We start from the raw sequence: 21,661 nt of genomic DNA on the forward strand, positions 1-21,661 counted from the left end.
AGCATTTTGGCTGCATAGGTTGCCTAGGAACATGACATGGAAGAAAAGGAAACTCAGAATGAAGCATAAGAACAGGATCTGCTATTTCTCTGTGCGGCCTTGAGCATATTTACCCTCTCTGATTCTCAGATTCCTCACCCACAAAATGGAATAACAACTACCTCATAAGGATCAGCCTGATTAGGCAGTGGTGCAGTGGATAGAGCACTGGACTAGGACACGGAGGACCCAGGTTCGAAACCCTGATGTCGCCAGCTTGAGCGAGCGTGGGCTCATCTGGTTTGAGCAAGGCTCACTAACTTGAACCCAAGGTGACTGGCTTGAGCAAGGGGTCACTCGGTCTGCTGTAGCCTCCTGGTCAAGGCACATATGAGAAAGCAATCAATGAACAACTAAGGTGCTGCAACAAAGAATTGATGCTTCTCATCTCTCTCCCTTCCTATCTGTCCTTATCTGTCCCTCTCTCTGTCTCTGTTACACACACAAAAATAAAACAATTACCTCATAAGGATCAAATCCTTCACTAAAACCACCTTCATTAAGTTCTTGCAGTCATATATGCAATAATGTACATGAAGGTCTGGCATATGTTTGGCACAGAGCCTAGACTGCCAAGATGTTGTCTGAATTCAAACCTAAGTCTGAAGGAAGTCATGAAATATCTTGATATCCTAAAACAGGATTCACAAGTAAAAGAAATGCATACTTTAAAATAATTTAATTACTGAAATCAACCTATAAAAAAGAAAAATAAATTAGCAGTCCTTTTCCTGTTAAAATTATTTAGAACTACTTTCTTCATAGGCAGATCTATGACATTCAAATTTTCTTCATATTATCTGGATAAAAATTCCACTATTTTATTTGGATTAAAATCAAATATTGCCCTCTTGTTTTTAGGCTATTCCATAGGTCTCTTTTTTTTTTCCTTTTTTTTTTTTTTTTTTCTCGAGAGAGACAGGAAGAGAGAGATATGAGAAGCATCAACTCTTTGTTGAGGCACCTTAGTTGTTCATTGATTGCTTTCTCATATGTGTCTTGATCAGGTGACTCCAGCCAAGCCAGTGACCCCTTGCTCAAGCCAGTGACCTTGGGCTTCATACCAGCGACCTTTGGGCTCCAGCCAGCAACTGGGGTCATATCTATGATCTCATGCTCAAGCTAGTAACCCACACTCGAGCTGGTGAGCCCATGCTCAAGCCAGTGACCTCGGGGTTTTGAACCTGGTTTCTCAGCTCCCAGGCCAATGCTCTATCCACTGTGCCACTGCCTGGTCAGGCCAGGTGTCTTTTTTTGTTAACTATATTAGGTAGCAGCAAATTTTGAGACAGGCTCTGTTAAGACTGCTGATACCTAAATTCTTAGACTTCATTTATTTTCCCTCATTCCTAATATATTCTTTATATTTATAGAGTAACGTAAGTGAACATGAACTTGGGAAAAGATAATGTCTGAAAATTTGGCAAATAAGTGTAACAGCATGCCTCCTGAAAAATTAGTTTCAGATTTTAAGAGTTTAATATGGTATGTTACACAAATGTTAGATTTAGTACCTTTCTCTTGATTTGATAAAATGCAAAAAAACAAGTATTGAAGCATATAAGATGAGTCAAACTCCATGCTTAGCACTATGAATACAAATAAGATACTACCTGGCTTTGAAGGGCTCAAAATATATCAAATAAATAAATTTCAATGCAACACAGTAAAATAAAATAAGTGCAAAAGTGTTTTAAAAGCACAAATGACAGGAACTAACTAAATCTATCCAGAACAGTTAACAGTGGTCGGCAAACTCATTAGTCAACAGAGCCAAATATCAACAGTGCAACGATTGAAATTTCTTTTGAGAGCCAAATTTTTTAAACTTAAACTATATAGGTAGGTACATTCCTTATCGAGGTAGCGCCCGCACGTGGTATTTTGTGGAAGAGCCACACTCAAGGGGCCAAAGAGCAGCGTGTGGCTCGCGAGCCGCAGTTTGCCGACCAGGGAGTTAGGACAACCACAAAATAAGGGACATTTCAGCAGGATCTTCAGAGTTACAAGACTTGTAATGACTTATTTATTTTTTTAATTGAACTTATTGGGGTGACATTAGTTAATAAAGGTTATATAGGTTTCAGGTGTACAATTCTATAATACATTATCTGTCAGCGACTTTTAAAAAATTTAGCATATTGGTAAAACTATTTGAATCATGTACAGTAAGAATTCATCAATAACCTTATTTGCAAATTATTACTCTAAAGTAATCAGATACTAATCATCTTACAGTTAAGTCTGGGCTTACAAAACCAACTCTCAAATACAACAACCGCCTTCCAGCACAGTTGATAAATGGGTAATTTAATTACCAGCAGTATGCTTCCTTGGTGTAGTCCGAATGGAGTATTCAAAGTCAGGTACTGCTCTGCTACTCAAGTGAAGGTGGTAATTTCTTGCTTCATCCAATAAATCTCTGCATTTCAGATTTTGCTTGACAATCTGTTCTTTTGCCACAACACCCATAAGAAAATCCACTGGCAGCAGCGGCAAACGAACCTAAGGCCATGAATAGTTGTGGATATAAAATTTAAGTCGTAACTGGACATAACTCATTCTCTACTTTCACTGTAATATATTATCTTTTTCAAACTCACGTCATAAAGACTTAAAGTACAATGTGCCAACTTCTAAAGCAATTCCCAGTACTGGTTGGCACTAACAATTCAGATTATATGCTAAATATATCCTCCCCTTTTAAATACAGACTTAATTTGACTAAAGTAATTCAATTGTCTTTATTCAAATTTCTCACTTCCAAAAGAGAATTGTCATATTAGAAAGCCTCTTATTGCTAAAGAAAAGGCACAAACAAAACAAAACTGTTCTGCCTGACCAGCAGTGGTACAGAGGATAGAGCATCCGCCTAGGACACTGAGGACCCAGGCTGGAAATCCTAGGGTCACCAGCTTGAGCACCGGGTCGCTGGCTTGAGTGTGGGATCCTAGACATGACTCCATAGTTGCTGGCTTGAGCCCAAAGGTCATTGACTTGAGCCCAAGGTCGCCAGCTTGAGCAAGGGGTCACTGGTTTGGCTGGAGTCCCCCAGTCAAGGCACATATGAGAAAGCAATCAATGAACAACTAAGGTGCCACAACTATGAATTGATGCTTCTCATCTCTCTCCCTTCCTATCTATCTGTCCCTGTCTGTCTCTTGTCTCTCTGTCTCTCTCTAGCTTAAAAAAAAATTGCTCTACCTTTTTTTTTCTTTTTGCCCTTAAAGCTAAGACTGACACAGCCACGTCAAATTCTGGGCCTGCCCCACCCATGGCAGGCACTGCACCAGAAGGCTGTCATGAAAACAGTGTGGCTCATGGGCCTGATCCCCTCTGCTGGGCCTCAGGGGTAAATTTGGTTACAGACACCAAGCTCCTAGAACCTGGAGAAATAATTAAATAAATAAATCTGAGACTGAGCATATAAAAATGTGATATATTTCTTACTTAAAAACACAAACATTCAGATCTGAAACAAATAGGTATTGTTTTCTTTAAATCAGTTACTTGGAAGGTTACATACTAACTCATGGATGCATCTCCTCTCTTAGTAGAGGCACTCACCATTCCTCTCTTTCAAGAAGCATTGGTTTTCTAGTGGATTAAGGCAATTATCAAACCCAGGTAATGCAATTCTGAGTTAAAAGCATGCATATACACAAAAATATGATACAACTACAAGATAATGAAACTTTTTTTGGACTAACATTTTCAAAGTAATTCTAAGGACTATTATCTTCCTATTCAAGTAACACCTATTGAAATGAAGAATAAATGACTAAAATAGAGACTCATTTCTGAAATTTAAAAAAGTAAAACTAGTGAGAGAAGAAAATGGGAAATGATATCTTACAGTTCTTTCCAGAACAAATCTATATGCATTAAAAATAAATGTACTTTCATTAGCAAAGTAATTCAGTAAAATTCAGAAACCTTATTAAAAACAAGTTTTAAATTAACTTTGAACTGTCTACTCACAATCATTTTCTACTAGCACAAATAAAATATTCATTATCTCCAAGATACATTTTAAATATTAGTTTAAAAAGCAGAGAATGACACTTCTAATTCAAATGTAACAAATTCAGATTTATACATAAACAGTACACTGAGTAAAGAGGAAAGTAACAGTCGTATATATTTTTACATTGTATTACATCAATTGATGATTTACACCTTATTTCAGCCCCTACCTGTGCAAGTGTTTCATCCAGCCATTTAGAATGATGCTGAGGATTTGCAAGAAGCCACTTGATGGCTGCATTATAGACCTGTTTTTCATTCTCAATATTTAGATCACTGGAGGACAAAAGCTTATGGAGATGCTGGGGTGACACACTTACAAAGTCTTCACACTCCACTACCTCAGTAAAATGTTCACAGGCATACTGATCTGCCATGTCCATTAAGTCTATCCGATTGTGACTTTCTGCAAAAGCTCTTACTGCCAAGCAATTGGAGGGATGAAAATGTAACTTCATGTATTCACAACAAGCTCTAGCCACGAGTTCAACCTGTAGAATACAAGCTGCATATAAGAGAGGCTGGACATTGTCAACAGTCAAAGTGAGCCTTGAAGAATAGACAAACTTTACCAAGTCTTCTATTGCATCACCATCAAAATCTCTAATCTCAATCTCTGTTTGCTTGGCTTCAGCCATTTCAGAGAGAAACATGGCTCTGAAGTAGGGAATAACACAAGCCAATACCAGTTTGTGACAAGAGATTAACTTTGAGCCAACCTGTTTAAGACAAACAAAAAGAGGCTCAGTTTAAAATCACAATTAGTTTTAGATCAGCATCAAGCATGTGCTATAACAGGGACAATAACTCCAGACAAATTTAATATGATACATTTGTTTTAACAATGTAATTTTTTTGTCACTTACTTTTAGTCAGGGCAACTTCTTAAAATCAAGTAATTTTCTTCCTCCAAATTAGCCACTTATCATTTATACATGTATCTATGTGTATATATCATATATAACGTATATACAGCAAACCATGACATATAACGCTGTATAAGTCCAAGGTATACAATATAATGATTTGACATGTATAAATATAAATATTATGAAATGATTACCATAAGTTTAGTAAACATTCATTGTCTCATATAATTATTTTTTTCTTTCCTTGTAATAAGAACTTTTAAGATCTTAACAACTTTCAAATGCACTACCTAGTATTTTAACTGTAGTCATCAGGTCAGGCACTATTCTAAGTCACTTAGTTGTTCCAATGCCCTATGACTATGAACTATTATTACCCACAATTTATCAGTGAGGAAACTGAAGCACTGGGTAAATAAATTGGTATTTAGCAGTAGTTACAATGACTTAACTAAGTTTTCCCATTTCCTATTTCAATTATTTTGAAGTGATATATTTTATATAAAAGTAATAAAAACACTGAAATCTCACCACCTTAATTATTGAAAGATTAGATTGCTTGCAATAGTTTGCCATTACAAATGAGACTAATAAACTTCGTTGTAACTGAATCTTTGTCCACTTTCACTATAATTTCCTACAGACAAACTCCTAAAAGTAGAAATGGCTGCATCAAAGAACAGGTACAACCTGGATACCTTCTGCTAAATTGTCTGTTTTCAATTTACCTGCAATATTTATACCATATTCTGAGTGTTAACTTGTTAAGAAGTAGCTGCCAATTTGATAAATGAAAATATTCTCTCACTGTTGTAGTTTATCTTTCTTTTACTAATATGACTGAATCACTCATACATTTTGGGCTCTGTATTTCTTCTACAAACTTTTTTTCTATGATTTTTTCTTTTTTTCTTTTTCTTTTTATTTATTCATTTTAGAGAGGAGAGGGAGAGACAGAGAGAGAGAGAGAGAGAGGAGAGACAGAGAGAGAAGGGGGGAGGAGCTGGAAGCATCAACTCCCATATGTGCTGTGACCAGGCAAGCCCAGGGTTTCTTTTATTTTTTTAATGGGGTGACATCAATAAATCAGGATACATATATTCAAAGATAACATGTCCAGGTTATCTTGTCATTCAATTATGTTGCATACCCATCACCCAAAGTCAGATTGTCCTCTGTCACCTTCTATCTAGTTTTCTTTGTGCTCCTCCCCCTCCCCCTTTCCCTCTCCCTCTCCCCCCTCCCCCCGTAACCACCACACTCTTATCAATGTCTCTTAAGTCTCACTTTTATGTCCCACCTACGTATGGAATAATGCAGTTCCTGTTTTTTTCTGATTTACTTATTTTACTTCGTATAATGTTATCAAGATCCCACCATTTTGCTGTAAATGATCCGATGTCATCATTTCTTATAAGCCCAGGGTTTCGAACCGGCGACCTCAACATTTCCAGGTCAACGCTTTATCCACTGTGTCACCACAGGTCAGGAGGTTTTTTTCTTATTTGTAAGAACTCATACATTTAGAGTATTAGTCATTTGTCATATATATGTATAAACGTTTGTCTTTTACGGTGTGCTTTTAAATTCTATTCCCTCTAGAGATTTTTTTTTTGTGTGTGTGTGACAGAGGAGAGAGAGAGAGAGAGAGAGAGATAGGGACAGATGGGATGGAGAGATGGAAAGCATCAATTCTTTGTTGTGGCACCCTAGTGTTCATTGATTGCTTTCTCATATGTGCCTTGACAGGGGTGGGGTGGGGAGCCTCCAGCAGAGCCAGTGACCCTTGCTCAAGCCAGCGACCTTGGGTTCAAGCCAATGACCTTGCACTCAAGCTGGTGAGCCCAGCAACCTCAGGGTCCTCTTCATCCCAGTCTGATGCTCTATTCACTGCGCCACCACCTGGTCAAGTCCCCTAGAGATTTTTATATAATTAAATCAATCTTTTCTTTATGAATTCTGTTTTAGGTACTATGCTTGAAATGAGAGTCATTCTAATATTACATAAACATTTGAAGTATTTTTTTCTAGTACTTGTTCAGGTGCATCGCTATATTTCACACAGCTAGTAGTTATGCAATGGTTTTCTTCTCAGAGTTTTAGGACCTAGAAATATCTAAGACACTAAAAGTTTAAATAAAGAGAATATAGATACGTATTCACAGTGTAACACTATACTCACTCCTGGACATTGTGGGCCTGAAACTTGAAACTTATACTTTCAGTTACAGACTTTTGCTGAGTATACCCTGATCTGATTCTCCAAGTATGTTCTCAATCCTCACAATTGCTCAAAGAATCTGTCTGATCAGGAACAGAAAGCAAACTCTAAGAGATTTCAATGTGGCAAATCTTATGTGGAAAATGCTATATGAATACAAATGAATCACTAAAATATTTTAATACTACAATGAGAGATAAGAACAACAAAATACCTTAAATGAATAATAGAAAAAATTAGAACACAGGCTCTTCCATAATACTTGATCACTCTTCCATTTTATCAAAGCTGTCCTTTGTAGCAGACCAACATGATCCTATAAATCACAGCCTTAGTTATACTAGACTTTTTCATCCAAGTCTAAATAGACACTACTTCACTAAGAAGTATAGATATACAATCTCAAGACTTAACAGAGGTTAGTATTGAAGTAGAGACTAAATCACCAGAAAAACATAAGTAAAACACTAGTGCAACTGAGTAAATTCCTGACTTCCTGACTTGTAACCAAAATCAAGAATAAGTGAATGCATCAAGTTTTTAAATTCACAAGTTAAAAGCTTATCTGGTCAACAGTAATTTTCTAATTTTGCTAATAATATCTACTTGTTGTTTTAGAATTTCAGAACTCTCAGAAGTTAAACTAAGAAATAATGACTATTAACGTTTAGTTGGTACAAGAATTCTGCCTGAGCTGTGGTGGCACAGTGGATAAAGTGTTGACCTGGAACAGTGAAGTTGCCAGTTCAAAACCCTGGGCTTGCCGGTCAAGGCACATACAAGGAAGCAACTACTATGTATTAATGGTTCCCACTTTCTCTTTCTCCCTCTCTCTCTCTCCTCCCTCTAAAAATCAATAAATATATATATATATAAAGAATTTTATCTTATGCTATCTCTTTTTACTTACCCTCCCTTATGTCCCTTTCCCTTCAGTAAGACTGAGACTAAAATCATTCCAATTGTAACAATAAGTACAGCACCCAAAATTTGCCTATGTGGTTATAGAAACCCTCATTTTTCATAATACTCTGAAGAGACTGATAAGGAAAAAAAGTCTCACCTTTAGTGTAACATCACAGAGTTCTCCATTTTCATAAAACTGAAGAAGAGAGCTATGAAAATCTTTCCAAGCTTCATGTGCTTCAAAGATAAAGGACTCTTCTCCATCACCCTCACTAACCGAAGATCTACTCTTTATTTGCTGGTGCTGTTGCCTTTTCCCCTTTGTGAAGTGATTCCTAGCTTGTTTTGCATTCACAGATTCTGAAGCCATTTGCAACACGTTTCTTTTAACAGAGCTGTCTTCTCAACCATTCCATTTATTCTTTTGTAAACAGTAGAGCAAAAGCAGAAAGTTTATGCAGCCTGCTAAACTTCCGACATTTTCAAAAACCTCTCAACTGCCATCATCCAGGTTGCCGAAACTAAAAAATGAATAACAAAACACATGTAGAAACCAAAAGAAAAGTAGTAATTAGTTTCCCAATACTATATATGTAAAAACACTACATAAATCATAAAAGAACAAGTAACTGTGGCGACTTTATGCTAAATGTCACATAAATTACCACAGCAAAATACATGTTACCCTTGAACATGCAAAGGGTTAGGGGCCGACTTCCATATGCAGTTTAAAATACATGTATAATTCTATATATATAGTTGGCCCTCTGCATTCATGGATTCAACCCACTGCAGGTTAAAATCAGTATTTTTTTTTTACTTAGAAATTCAATTTAATGGGGTGATACTGATCAATAAGAGTACCAAATTTCCCCATGTATAAGACACACCCTTTTAAAAGAAATCTGGGGTCTAAAAACTGTGGTTATAGTTTTTTTACTTGCATTTTCCGCTTTTCCGTGCTTATTGTCTTTGTGCTCATTGTTTTACACTTGTTACCAGTATAGTAGGGTGGGTTACGTTTTGCCACGTTCTGCCCAGAAATGGCTCAGAATAGATTTTCATACAGTGCTAAATTCAAGTTAAAAGTGATCCAGCCTGACCAGGCGGTGGCGCAGCGGATAAAGCATCGGACTGGGATGTGGAGGACCCAGGTTCGAGACCCTGAGGTTACCAGCTTGAGCGTGGGCTCATCTGGTTTGAGCAAAAGCTCACCAGCTCGGACCCAAGGTCGCTGGCTTGAGCAAGGGGTTACTCGGTCTGCTGAAGGCCCATGGTCAAGGCACATATGAGAAAGCAATCAATGAACAACTAAGGTATCACAACAAAAAACTGATGATTGATGCTTCTCATCTCTCTCCGTTCCTGTCTGTCTGTCCCTATCTATTCCTCTCTCTATCTCTGTAAAAAAAAGAAAAAAGAAAAGTGATCCAATTTGCAAAAGTGAATGGAAATCATCCTGCTGAACATAAGGATGTTCCCCCTCCAACTGAAAAATCCATCCGAGACTGGCTATGGGAAGAAGAAACCCTACTGAAAACGCCACGGCAGAAGAAGGCCATGAGGCAAGTCAGCAAAATGGCCTGATTTAGAGAGGGAATTGGAGTTATAGATTGAAAAGCAAAGGCAATTGGAATTCCTATGTCCACAAAGATGGTTCAACAAGAGGGAAGAATTGCTGATGAAAAAAGTTACTGATTTCAAAGGAGGACACAATTGGTGCTGCAGGTTCATGAAATGGAATGCACTAAGCATGTGTACACACCAGATTTGCCCAAAAGATGCCTGAAAGCTATGAGCAGAATTTGAATTTCATCATTTTGTCATTCAATGTCGGAAGACACATGAGTTTGAGTTGGGACAGATTGCAAATATGGACAAATTCCTCTTTCAATTTGATGTCCCAAGTAACAGAACTGCTGATAAGAAGGGGGTGAAAACTGTAATTGTGAAGACAAGTGGACGTGAAAAGAGCCATTATACAGTGTTCTAGTTGTTGTGCCAATGGAACCAAGCTGCCTCCTATGCTGATTTTCAAATGCAAAACAATGTCCAAAGAAGACATTCCTCGAGGAATGATTGTTCACATTCATGAGAGGGGTTGGATGGGTCAGGATGGGATAAAGATCTGGTTTGAGAAAGTTTGGAGAAGGAGACTAGATGGGCTCTTAGCAAACCTGCCCTATTGAAGCTTGATCAGTTCAGGGCACACATAACAAAAAACACAAAGAAGATTGCTGCAGAGCAAAAACTTATCATCATAACTGGAGGCTTGACATCCCAGCTCCAACAACTTGATGTCAGCATTAACAAACCCTTCAAAGCTGCCATGAGAGACAAATGGAACCAATGGATGAAGTCTTTTGGGGACAGTTTGAAACCAGCAGGAAGAATGAAAAAAAAACAACCATAGAAGAAGTTTGTACCTGGGTGAAAAGATCCTGGATAATATCAAGATTGAGATCGTTGTCAAGTCGTTTAAGAAGTGTGGCATTTCAAGTACTACAGATGGAACTGAGGATGAGGCAATATATGAAGACAGTGATTCGTCATCAGACACAGATGAGGACAAGCTAATGGATGGGAGTTTTGACAGTGATGTGGAGCTGTATGAATTTTATAAGAATACAACTTGAGTTCAATAACTTTATGTAATACTTTTTTCAAATTTTGGGCCCTAAAGGTGCATCTTATACATGGCAGTGTCTTATGGGGGGTGGGGGTGGAATATGGTACATATTTTTCAGGTAAACATTTTTATATCATTTGAACTCTTGATTGTGCTATATATTTGATTCAAAGTCAGAAATGCCCAGTTGGGAATCCATGGTTGAAAATGAGAAAAGACTGTTTTTAATCTGTGGTTGGTATGTGAAACCCATGGATACACAGGGCTGACTATAAAAAATTCATATATAAGTGAACCAACATAGGTCAAATCCATGTTTTGAAGGATAAACTGTATTTTATATCACTGAAGAAACTCCTTTAAAATCTAAATCGAAAATTCTGGGCCCTGGCCAGTTGGTTCAGTGAATAGGGCATCAGCTGGGCCTGCAGTCATCCCAGGTTTGATCCCCCATCAGGTCACACATAAGAAGCGACCATCTGCTTCTCTTCCCTCCCCCCTCCCTCTGTTTCTCTCTTCCCATCTCGCAGGCAGTGGCTCCATTGGTTCGAGCATTGGCCTCAGGAGCTGAGGATAGCTTGGTTGATTTGAGCATCAGCCCCAGATAGGGATTGCCAGGTGGATCCTGGTCAGGGTGCATGCAGGAGTTTGTCTATCTCCCCTCCTCTCACTTAAAAGAAAATGAAAGAAAAAGAAAAAAAAAATTAAAAAAATTCTGGGAAGAAGGTGACATAGAAAACATCAGGAATTTGCCTTCTCACTGTAGACAACAATTGCAGTGGTAGAATCTGTCTGGTGTAACTATACTGATATTTTGGAACTTGAATGTTGATGGCTTGCAACTTCCAAATGGTAAATTATGGTTAATTTTTGTCAACTTTAGTTCTAAGCACAGTAGTAGCTGTCCATCCCACACCGTTCGTCTCATGTGGCAAGCAGCTGTACGTGTTCCCAGAGGCAAAAAGGACCCTGTCCTCCAAATATCAGGGATCTCTGCTCTGATTTCTGACTGCTGTTTCTGATCACAGAGACATAGAGTGGGCTGCCATTTTTGTTACACCTCCTCCCACTATAGCAAGCCTCTTCCTCTCAGCTGAAGTAACTTCCAGGATATGTGAAAGGATGGTATCTTTTATTCTCTTTATTTACTTTCAGCAAGTAAGAAAGATAGAAGATTCATATTCAAAGCTCTGTTTCCAGAAGGGAGTCTTAGCCACTGCTTATATGCAGTATTTGGTCTACTGCAGGCTGATTTCTTCTTGGGTTCCTGCCAAGTTCATCCTGCCTATAGGTGGTTTGCAAAACACTGTGCTACACTGCAACATTTTGCAAGAATAGTATTTAGTAGGAATGACTCAAACCTTGAGACCTTTCTTCTACCTAACAATTTCATACCTCTCTGCCTCTGTTCAGGCTATGCTCTCATTCTTAAATACCCTTTACCACCACCCCATATCAGCTGAACCTTATCCTGTAAAACTCAGCTCAGGTTCATTTGCTCGAAATATTCCCAGCCTGGATTGAGTGTACTTCCTCTGTGCTCCTGTAACAATCTGATCACTTTTGCGGAGACAATGACTACTTGGAGACCACATGGCATGCCCCGAGGGACCAGGGAAGACCACCTCACCATCCCCTATACAGGTTTCATGAGAAGGCCTTGACCCCCAGGTCCTGAAGGGTATTTATTTATCTACCCAAAATAGAAGCAGGGACAAGAATGAGAAAGGAAGCAGAAAAGAGAATGAGAAGAGAATGAGTAAATCAGAAAGAGGAACTTCTTTAGAGCAGATTAAAGGACAAGCAAAATAGCTCAAATGTCCCCACCTATTGATTGATCAGAATTGCTTATTCCTCTTCAGCTCACATCTTTTTCATCGCACTAATCACACAGTAGATTATACCATACTTTTTTTTTTAGCGAGAGAGAGAGAGAGACACACACACACACATACAGGAAGGGAGCGAGATGAGAAACATCAACTCATAATGTGGCACCTTAGTTGTTCAATGGTTGCTTTCTCCTATGTGCCTTGCCTAGGGAGCTCTAGCTGACCCAGTGACCCCTTGGCTCAACCATGGAGTCATGTCTAGGATACCACGTTCAAGCTGAATGAGCCTGCACTCAAGTTGGGGACCTCAGTGTTTTGAACCTGGGACCTCGGTGTCCCAGGCCTACGCTCTATCCAGTGCACCACCAACTGGTCAGGCGAGGCACTAACATTTTTCAAATGAATAAACAAGTTAATATAAAGGCTAGTGATTATTTTTCTATTATCCAAATCAACACTTATTTAAATTACTTTAATTGAAATAACACTTACTTTAAATACAATCACATGTAAATAGTTTAACAAAGGCAATTATTTCCACGTTTGAATCATTTTATTTCAAAGAGAAATATACTCAAACATTTTTTTACTTTTAAGTCAGAAACAAAATTAAAGTATACTCATCATTTCTTTTATTTATAAAAGCAAAGAGTAGGAATTTTAAATTTTGAATCAAATAGTTCAAAAGAAAACATACTGTGCTAATAATGAAAGAAGAATCTGCTGTTTTAACCAACTGAATTATATACTGCTCACAAAAATTAGGGGATATTCCAAGATGCATATGAAGTGATAAAAAAAGAACATCAGAAAAGCAAACGACAAGTCAAAGAAAGTTGTTCAGTTGTGCAAATGAGATGCAAAACCAACTTTTATTTTATTGGTGAAAATGCACTATCCAAAAGGCTGAAAGTACTAAAGTATCTGCACGTTCCTGATCCCCTAATTTTTGTGAGCAGTAGTTTCAATAGCTCCTACTCTGTCAAGGCATATTATGACTCCCAAGAGTTTAGTACTGTGACTTAAAAAGAAATTATTATTATTAGCATGCATTAGATACAACTGCTTATCAATGTCTGCTTGTTAAATACTAATGTCATTTCCAGGGTCTATAAACATTTCCACTGCACTGAATATTTTGTAGAATGTTTCTATTGGGGGTCTATTTTATTAAAGCACTCTAACGATGCTTCACTATCATAATCATTTCCTTGTTTGAGCTGGACCACTTAATACCGTCAGATGTGGTCTCACAGTCTAGTGTAAAGTAGTTAAAAAAAAAAAGGACATGAATTTTATCTAAATAGGTAAAATACATGTGTAAATTTTCTTAGGAGGAGCTTCTATTATTATTTTTATTTGAGAATGTCACAGAAGTCACAGGGTTGCATCTAAAAAAAAAAGATAATTATTTGAGTAAAAATATAAAGCCTACCAAATAAATAAATAAATCTACCAATAATTTGTTTTCAACTGTGAAAAGATATTTCCTACTAGATATATGAAATGAAACAAAAAACACAAAGGTGAATAATAATTATTACTTCAGGGGGAACTTTGCTGGTCAGGTATAGTCCCTCTGAATGAATGGAGTACATTGCTAATCTATATTTATATAGGGTTTGGGAGAAAGTATGCACTTTCAGAGGCTTAGAAGCATGGTTACTGGAAGGTTTCTCACTGACTGGTTGGCTTGCAAATTTCTGTTGACTAAGGCAAGTTATTTTTGATTGATTACACTGACTTAAAATCAATTCTAAAGAAGTATCATTTATTAAAGTAGGTGACAATTACCATGGCTATATACGAATCAGTCTTCTAGGAGTTTAGGAACTTTCTTTTATTTTATATATACATATATATGTTTAGCGAGAGAGGAAGAGACAGAGAGAGGGACAGACAGACAGGAAGGGAAAGAGATGAGAAGCATCAGCTCTTCATTGTGGCACCTTACTTATTCAATGATTGCATTCTCATATGTGCCATGACCAGGAGTTTATAGCTGAGCCAGTGACTCCTTGCTCATGTCTGCAATCCCATGCTCAAGCTGGCGACCCTGCACTCAGGCAGGCAACCCCACGCTCAAGTAGGTAAGCCCATGCTCAACCAGAGCTCTCAGGGTTTTGAACCTGGAGCCTCAGCATCCCAGGCCGACACTATCCATCGCACCACCACCTGGTCAGGCTATTTTACATATATATTTTTGATTTTTGCCTGTGGTTTTATTTCTTTTTAGTTATTTTTAATTTTTTAAAAAAATTTTAATTACTTTTAATGGGGTGACATTAATAAGTCAGGGTACATATGTTCAGAGAAAACATCTCCAGGTTATTTTGACATTTAATTATGTTGCATACCCATCACCCAAAGTCAAACTGTCTTCATATATTCTATATGAATATATTTATTCATATAGTCCTAGATGAATAGCTCCATTGGTTAGAGCATCAGCCAGAAGCACCGAGGTTGCTGGTTTGATCCCTGGTCAGGAAACACATAGGAACGGATTGATGTTCCTCTTTCTCTCTTGCTTTCTGGCTAAAATCAATAAATAAAATTTTTTTTTAAAAAAAGATTTATATATTGATTTTCAGAGAAAAGAGAGAGAAAGAGGGGAGAGGATCAGGAAGCATCAACTCACAGTGGTTGCTTCTCACATGTGCCTTGATTAGACAAGCCCAGGGTTTGGCACTGGCGACCTCAGCATTCCAAGTCTATGCTTTATCCACAGCGCCACCACGGACAAGACAGGAATTCCCTTTTATTTTTAAAAGATAAGGACAGAAATCAAGATACACATATGCACATATAAACTGAAAAACAGATAGTCATGGTTTTTTATAACCACATTTCAAGAAATTTAAATAGCAAATAGAAATATTGTCAGGGTTAAAGGGAAACACTATTTGTTTTATATTAATTTAGTCAATCAGCATCATATGGTATATTGCAGGTAATGGAAATTCAAAGATGAATATGAGAAGCTACAACCAAGTGCTTCTAAAGCAGTGCTACTCAGGTTGGGTCTGATCCCCAAACCTTTTTTTACAGGTCTGCAATGAAGTAAGTACAGAAATGAATTATTTAAACTTATAGCAAAGTTACAGCAGACAGAGTAATTTTATATCTGTTGAATCTAACAAAAAATGGTATTTGTATCTTGTATGTCCTTTTTTTTTGTTTCAGTTTTCTAGTAATGCATTTTTTGTCTTTTACCAAAGTATTGGTTTACAAAGTAGTCTTTTACCACAGAGTCTGAGAAGCACTATTTCATGAGACTCAAGAAAGGCAGATATCCACAACAGATGTGCCTGTTATGTTCTGCTATGAAGATAACATGCAAAAGGGATGTGTATCACACACCAAGCAAGTTTACACCTCCATCAAAATTTGAAGAATGGTCCTGGTGCCTTATAAGAAAATCCCTAAAGAAGATGACACACAGCACAGTAAAGGCTACATCATCCATTCTCTAAATCAGGGGTAGTCAACCTTTTTATACCTGCCGCCCACCTTTGTATCTCTGTTAGTAATAAAGTTTTCTAACCGCCCACCGGTTCCACAGTAATGGTGATTTATAAAGTAGGGAAGTAACTTTACTTTAGAAAATTTATAAAGTAGAGTTACAGCAAGTTAAAGCATATAATAATAATTACTTACCAAGTACTTTACGTCGGATTTTCGCTAAATTTGGCAGAATAAATCTTTATAAAACTTACTATAGTTAAATCTATCTTTTTATTTATACTTTGGCTGTTCCACTACCTCCCACCATGAAAGCTGGAATACCCACTAGTGGGTGGTAGGGACCAGGTAGACTACCACTGCTCTAAATGAACTAGTAGATTATACTATTAATATATGGAACAAATGACTCTGAAATTAAAAATTGCTTCAAAGAGTCATACTCTAAATGTGAAGGAATTTAGGAATGATTTAACCAACCTACCTCTTGTGTTTCCCTTTAAAAAAAAAAATATATATATATGCAAAAGCCTGACCAGTGGTGGCACAATGGATAGAGCACTGACCTGGGATGCTGAGGTCCTGGGTTCGAAATCCTAAAGTCACCAGCTTACGTGCAGGCTTGCCAGCTCAAGTGAGGGGTCGCCGGCTTGAGGGTGGGATCATCGACATGACCCCATGGTCGGTGGCTTGAACAAGGGGTCACTGGCTCAACTGGAGTGCCCTCCCCAATCAAATCACGTGTAAGAAGCAATCAATAACTAAAGTGACCCAACTATGAGTTGATGCTTCTCATCTCTCTACTTTCCTGTCTGTCTCTCTCTCTTGCTTAAAAAATATTCATATATATATGCACAAGAGTCATCTATTTTTTAAAAAGTTATCTAAAATAATCCCTCCCACATGAAAGGAATAACATATGACATAATTCCTACTGTTAAGGAGTTTGAATCATCTAGATGGGACAAAAAATGATAATATGATAAAGGCACTATAGGAGAGAGATATACTGGATATTATGGGGCAACCTAAACTAACACGGGAGATCAAGAAGGCTTTCCATTGAATGTGTTAGGTCACATGTACTCAAAGTTCCCATCCACTCTATGCAACTACTATAATCCAGTTTTATACATCCTACTTCCTAAATTTCTCTCTTGTTGTTGACCTTGCTTCTCCAGCCACAACAGTTTAGTCACAGGCCCCATCATCTCACAGCCATTATTACAGCCTCTCTCACCAATGCATCCTTCTTACCGTTGCCAGTTATTCCCAAATTCAAATCTGACACATCACTTCAATGCATTGAAACTTCTATGATAATGTCATGGTAAGTGGAAAAAAATGAATACAAACTTTTAAGGCCTGTATTTTGTAAATATGCATATGTGAGAGGTTTCCAAATGCAAGATAGGTTCCAACTTCAATTTTGTTTTGTAACCAATTAATGAAATTACTCTAAAATCCTCTATTACAGAGAAATTTGTGGAGGAAAATAAGGAAACATAAGTTTAAAGTGGGCCACAGAACTTTAAGGCATGCGCCATACAAAGTACATCCCCAAAGGTCTTCAATTTATAGAGAGAAATGACTAAATGTTTACTTTAGAATCTTAGAGAATGTCTATTTTAACTAGGTTTATATTCTTATACAGTCATGTGCTACATAATATTTTAGTCAATGACAGACCACATATATAACCATATAGCTTAGATGTGTAGTAGGCTGTATGTAAAGCCAGTAACCACGGCCACCATCACAAACGCTTGGCCCATGCAGGTTCGCATTTGATTTGGACAGACAGTAATTAAACAATGGAGCCAAGAACTGGTGGGCCATTAGCTTTAATCCTAGCTTGCACTCAGTGGGCAAGAAATACACACAGTGGGAAAACACTTCCCTTTCCATTCAGGGCTCCCAAAGCCACTGACTTATCCAAGTTTCCTAGAATCAAAGGTTTCTAGCTCACCAGCCTTATTCACCTCTGTTCCCCATCTCATTCTCTCTGCACAAACTGGCTTCTCCTTCAGCACTCTGCCATCTTGGCTGCTTCTCCTCTCCTCCACGTGGCCTTTCTCTGCTCTACACTCCTTCAGCATGGGCTCCTCTGCCCCATTTTATAGTATAGAAATCAAAACCTTTAATCCAATATACAAACAAAGAAGTCTCTGATAAAAGTCACTTATCTGAGGCATAATGGGATTCCTCAAAAGGGTGGAAAAGGCTTAGTCTTAAAACTAAGGCTTAGGCTATAATGACCCTGCCTGCTTACAGCCTGTCCTCCACACCCAATGCAAACTATAAGTGAGCAAACCTATATATAATATTTACAAACTTATCTGACCAATGCTGTAACACCTCACTTTATGTAAGTCAGTCTATGATGTTCACACAACAAAATCGCCTAAGGATGCATTTTTCATATTACAAACATTTTATGATATTTTAAAGTCTCATAACAATCATGTGGTACACTTGTTGATTTTATATAACATACGAGGTAGCATGGTATAGCAGAAATAACAGTTCAGTTAGGTAACAGGAAAATTAGATTTTAATTACTACAGTTAACATTATTGGGAAATAATCTAATCTTTCCAAGTATAAGTTTCTTCATTTGTAAAAGAACAAAGGTGATCCAGGGAATGGATCAATAATCTTTTCTGTAAAGGGCAAGACAGGAAATACTTCAGTCTTTGTGGGTCATCTAGACCAGGGGTTCCCAAACTGCGGCCCCCTGAGGCCATTTATCCGGCCCCTGCCGCACTTCCGGAAGGGGCACCTCTTTCATTGGTGGTCACTGGAGTACTGTATGTGGCAGTGCCGTAAAGCGTGGCGTCGCTCACGTACAGTACTACTTCTGGTGTACTGTACTACTCACATATAGTACTATTTCTTCATAGCTCAGGAAGCGCGTCATAACACTTGTTACGGCTAGCAGTGACAAATATGGAACTGGACATTGACCATCTCATTAGCCAAAAGCAGGCCCATAGTTCCCATTGAAATACTGGTCAGTTTGTTGATTTAAATTTACTTGTTCTTTATTGTATTTGTTCTCGTTTTGTTTTTTTTTTACTTTAAAATAAGATATGTGCAGTGTGCATAGGGATTTGTTCATAGTTTTTTTTTATAGTCCAGCCCTCCAACGGTCTGAGGGACAGTGAACTGGCCCCCTGGGTAAAATGTTTGGGGACCCCTATCTAGACTGTCACTACAGTTGACTTGAACAACATGGGTTCTGAAGTACTTCATACTGAAAAGGCAAAACATGGGAGACAAACCACAAAACATGAGGCAGGTGTGTTCCAAAAGGAAAGTTTATTTTAAAATTACTTGGGGCCAAGCGGGCTGGGACCAACAAAAGGGTATCAGCAAAGGGTGTCAGGAAAAGGTGTCAGCAGCAGGCTGAGACCAGCAAAAGGGTGTCAGCCCCTGGCCAAAGAGCTGCAGGAGGGAGCAGATAATAGATACAGGGTACTGCAGGCACTTGGACATACTTAGATTAACATATTGGGGTTGGTTGTCTTGGTTACAGGATGTCTCCTTTTGCCCACCCTCAGGCCACTCAAGATGGCTTCCTCTCAAGGACATTTCCCAGAACCTTCCCAGATGCCGGGGAGGAGCTGCTTTAGGGCAGGGGTCTCAAACTCGCGGCCCGCCCACCAATTTTGTGCGGCCGGCTGCAGACTGGCCCGCAGACTAATCCAGGAAGTTTGATTAGTCTGCGGGCCGCACAAAATTGGTGGGCGGGCCGCGAGTTTGAGACCCCTGCTTTAGGGGAAGAGGAAGCTTGGGAGGGAAATGTTTACAGAAGAAATTGCACTAATGAGAGTTGGGTGAGGGCAATTTTTAAAGTTGCCAATTTAACCCTAAAACACAGAAGAAAGGATGTTTTTTCAATTGACCTGGATCAGATACATGTAGTTCCAAAACTCCCTGGGTAGGAATCTGCATATGCATCCACAACAATAGTTAAATGCAGAATTTCAACTTCAGGGAGGTCTGTGCCTCTACCCCTCGGCCCTGTCAACTGTACTCAACTAGATATAACACTGTCATAGGAAAGCACCAATAGACATACATAGCCTGATGAGGTAGTGGCTCAGTGGACAGAGCGTCAGACTGGGATGTGGAGGACCCAGGTTCGAGACCCTGAGGTCACCAGCTTGAGCGTGGGCTCATCTGGTTTGAGCAAAGCTTACCAGCTTGGACCCAAGGTCACTGGCTTGAGCAAGGGGTTACTCGGTCTGCCGAAGGCCCACGGTCAAGGTGCATATGAGAAAGCAATCAATGAACAACTAAGGTGTCCCAACGAAAAACTGATGATTGATGCTTCTCATCTCTCTCCCTTCCTCTCCGTCTGTCCCTGTCTATCCCTCTCTCTGATTCTCTGTCTCTGTTAAAAAATATGTATGTGGTTGGGGTCCAATAAAACTTTACAAAACCAGCAACAAGCTGGGTTTAGCCTATGACACCTTAATCTTAATTTTAGGTAATCACTGTTTACTTCCATGTCTAACCTATGAGAGTGCTTTTTCTATTTAAAATAACTTGATACTTGAAAACCTAATTTACCAGTAAAACTCTTTCACAATAAAATGGCTAAAATGATAAAAAATAGTAATAATAAAGTAAAAATAAATAAAATTACTTAAGCCATTGTCTTGCTTTTTTAGAGATGTCTGTTGACCATGTCTAATACAAAGCACATAAATTAAAGGTTAATAGAAGATTTAAGAGCCAGATAGTTTGGGGATTCCCTATTAGCTGAGTATTCTTGTACAAGTCACTAAAAAAAAATTGAATCTCAGCATTCCTGTAAAGTTGTTGTGAAGGTTAAATGAGATAACCTTCACAAAAATTAGGGGATCAGGGAATGTGCAGATACTCCAGTACTTTCAGCCTTTTGCATAGTGCATTTTCACCAATGAAATAAAAGTTGGTTTTGCATCTCATTTGAATAATCGGCTAACTTTCTTTGACTTCTTGTTTGCTTTTCTGATGTTCTTAAAAAAAATCAAATGCTTCTTTTTTTATCACTTAATACTCATTCTGAAATATCCCCTAATTTTTGTGACCATTATATATAAAGTACTTAGCCCTATATCTTGTACAAAGTAAGCATTCAATAAGTGGACATTAATATACTTTTATAAATTATGAAATCCTTAGTTATTGACCAGAAACACAATCCTCCAGTGAACATTTTTTTTCCAGCAAAGAAATAATATGTGCTTTATAATGACATACATTCTGATGCATTTTTTACTACAGCAGAAGTTGAGGACTGGCTATATTACCCTAAGTCTTCCTAGTCTTTTTTTTTTTTTTTAATGTAGTCAAGCATTAGTTGAGTGCTTTCTACCAATTTATCAGCTATATGTCCTTGGTTAAGTTATATAACCTTTCATTATTCTCAGTTTCTTCATCTATAATAATGAAGCAAAGCACAGTACAAACTTCACAGAATTGTTATAAGAATTAAAGGAGTTAATAAATATTCTGGCAGATAAACTATAGAAATAATTGCTATTATTTCAGTTAGATACTTCACACTTATTCATTTCAATCCCAGGACAACCCAAAGATATATTATTCCCATATTTACATATGGAAATATGGATAATAAGTCTCAGACAAGTTAAGAAACCTACCCAAGGTCACACAGCTA

At 38.0% G+C, this 21,661-nt stretch overlaps 1 protein-coding gene and 1 non-coding gene across 3 annotated transcripts in view; one reads left to right on the forward strand and one right to left on the reverse strand.

The window, feature by feature from the left end:
* Positions 1-21,661, reverse strand: part of KLHL8 (kelch like family member 8) — a 52,445-nt gene that overhangs the window by 23,820 nt on the left and 6,964 nt on the right. The window contains exons 2-5 of one of the 2 annotated variants that reach the window (XM_066385029.1): positions 15,164-15,280; positions 8,219-8,582; positions 4,236-4,784; positions 2,358-2,544 (exon numbers count right to left, since the gene is read on the reverse strand). In XM_066385029.1, coding sequence (XP_066241126.1) covers positions 2,358-2,544; positions 4,236-4,784; positions 8,219-8,431 — 949 coding nt within the window. In that variant the 5' untranslated portion in view covers positions 8,432-8,582; positions 15,164-15,280. The remainder of the gene's footprint in view (positions 1-2,357; positions 2,545-4,235; positions 4,785-8,218; positions 8,583-15,163; positions 15,281-21,661) is intronic. The other variant, XM_066385028.1, reaches the window with a different exon arrangement.
* Positions 3,280-3,413, forward strand: LOC136407361 (small nucleolar RNA SNORA5). Its single transcript, XR_010751906.1, has one exon. It is a non-coding gene; the product is annotated as a small nucleolar RNA SNORA5 (small nucleolar RNA).

The sequence above is a fragment of the Saccopteryx leptura genome, chromosome 5 (genome assembly GCF_036850995.1).
Source record: "Saccopteryx leptura isolate mSacLep1 chromosome 5, mSacLep1_pri_phased_curated, whole genome shotgun sequence".
Taxonomy (NCBI): domain Eukaryota; kingdom Metazoa; phylum Chordata; class Mammalia; order Chiroptera; family Emballonuridae; genus Saccopteryx; species Saccopteryx leptura.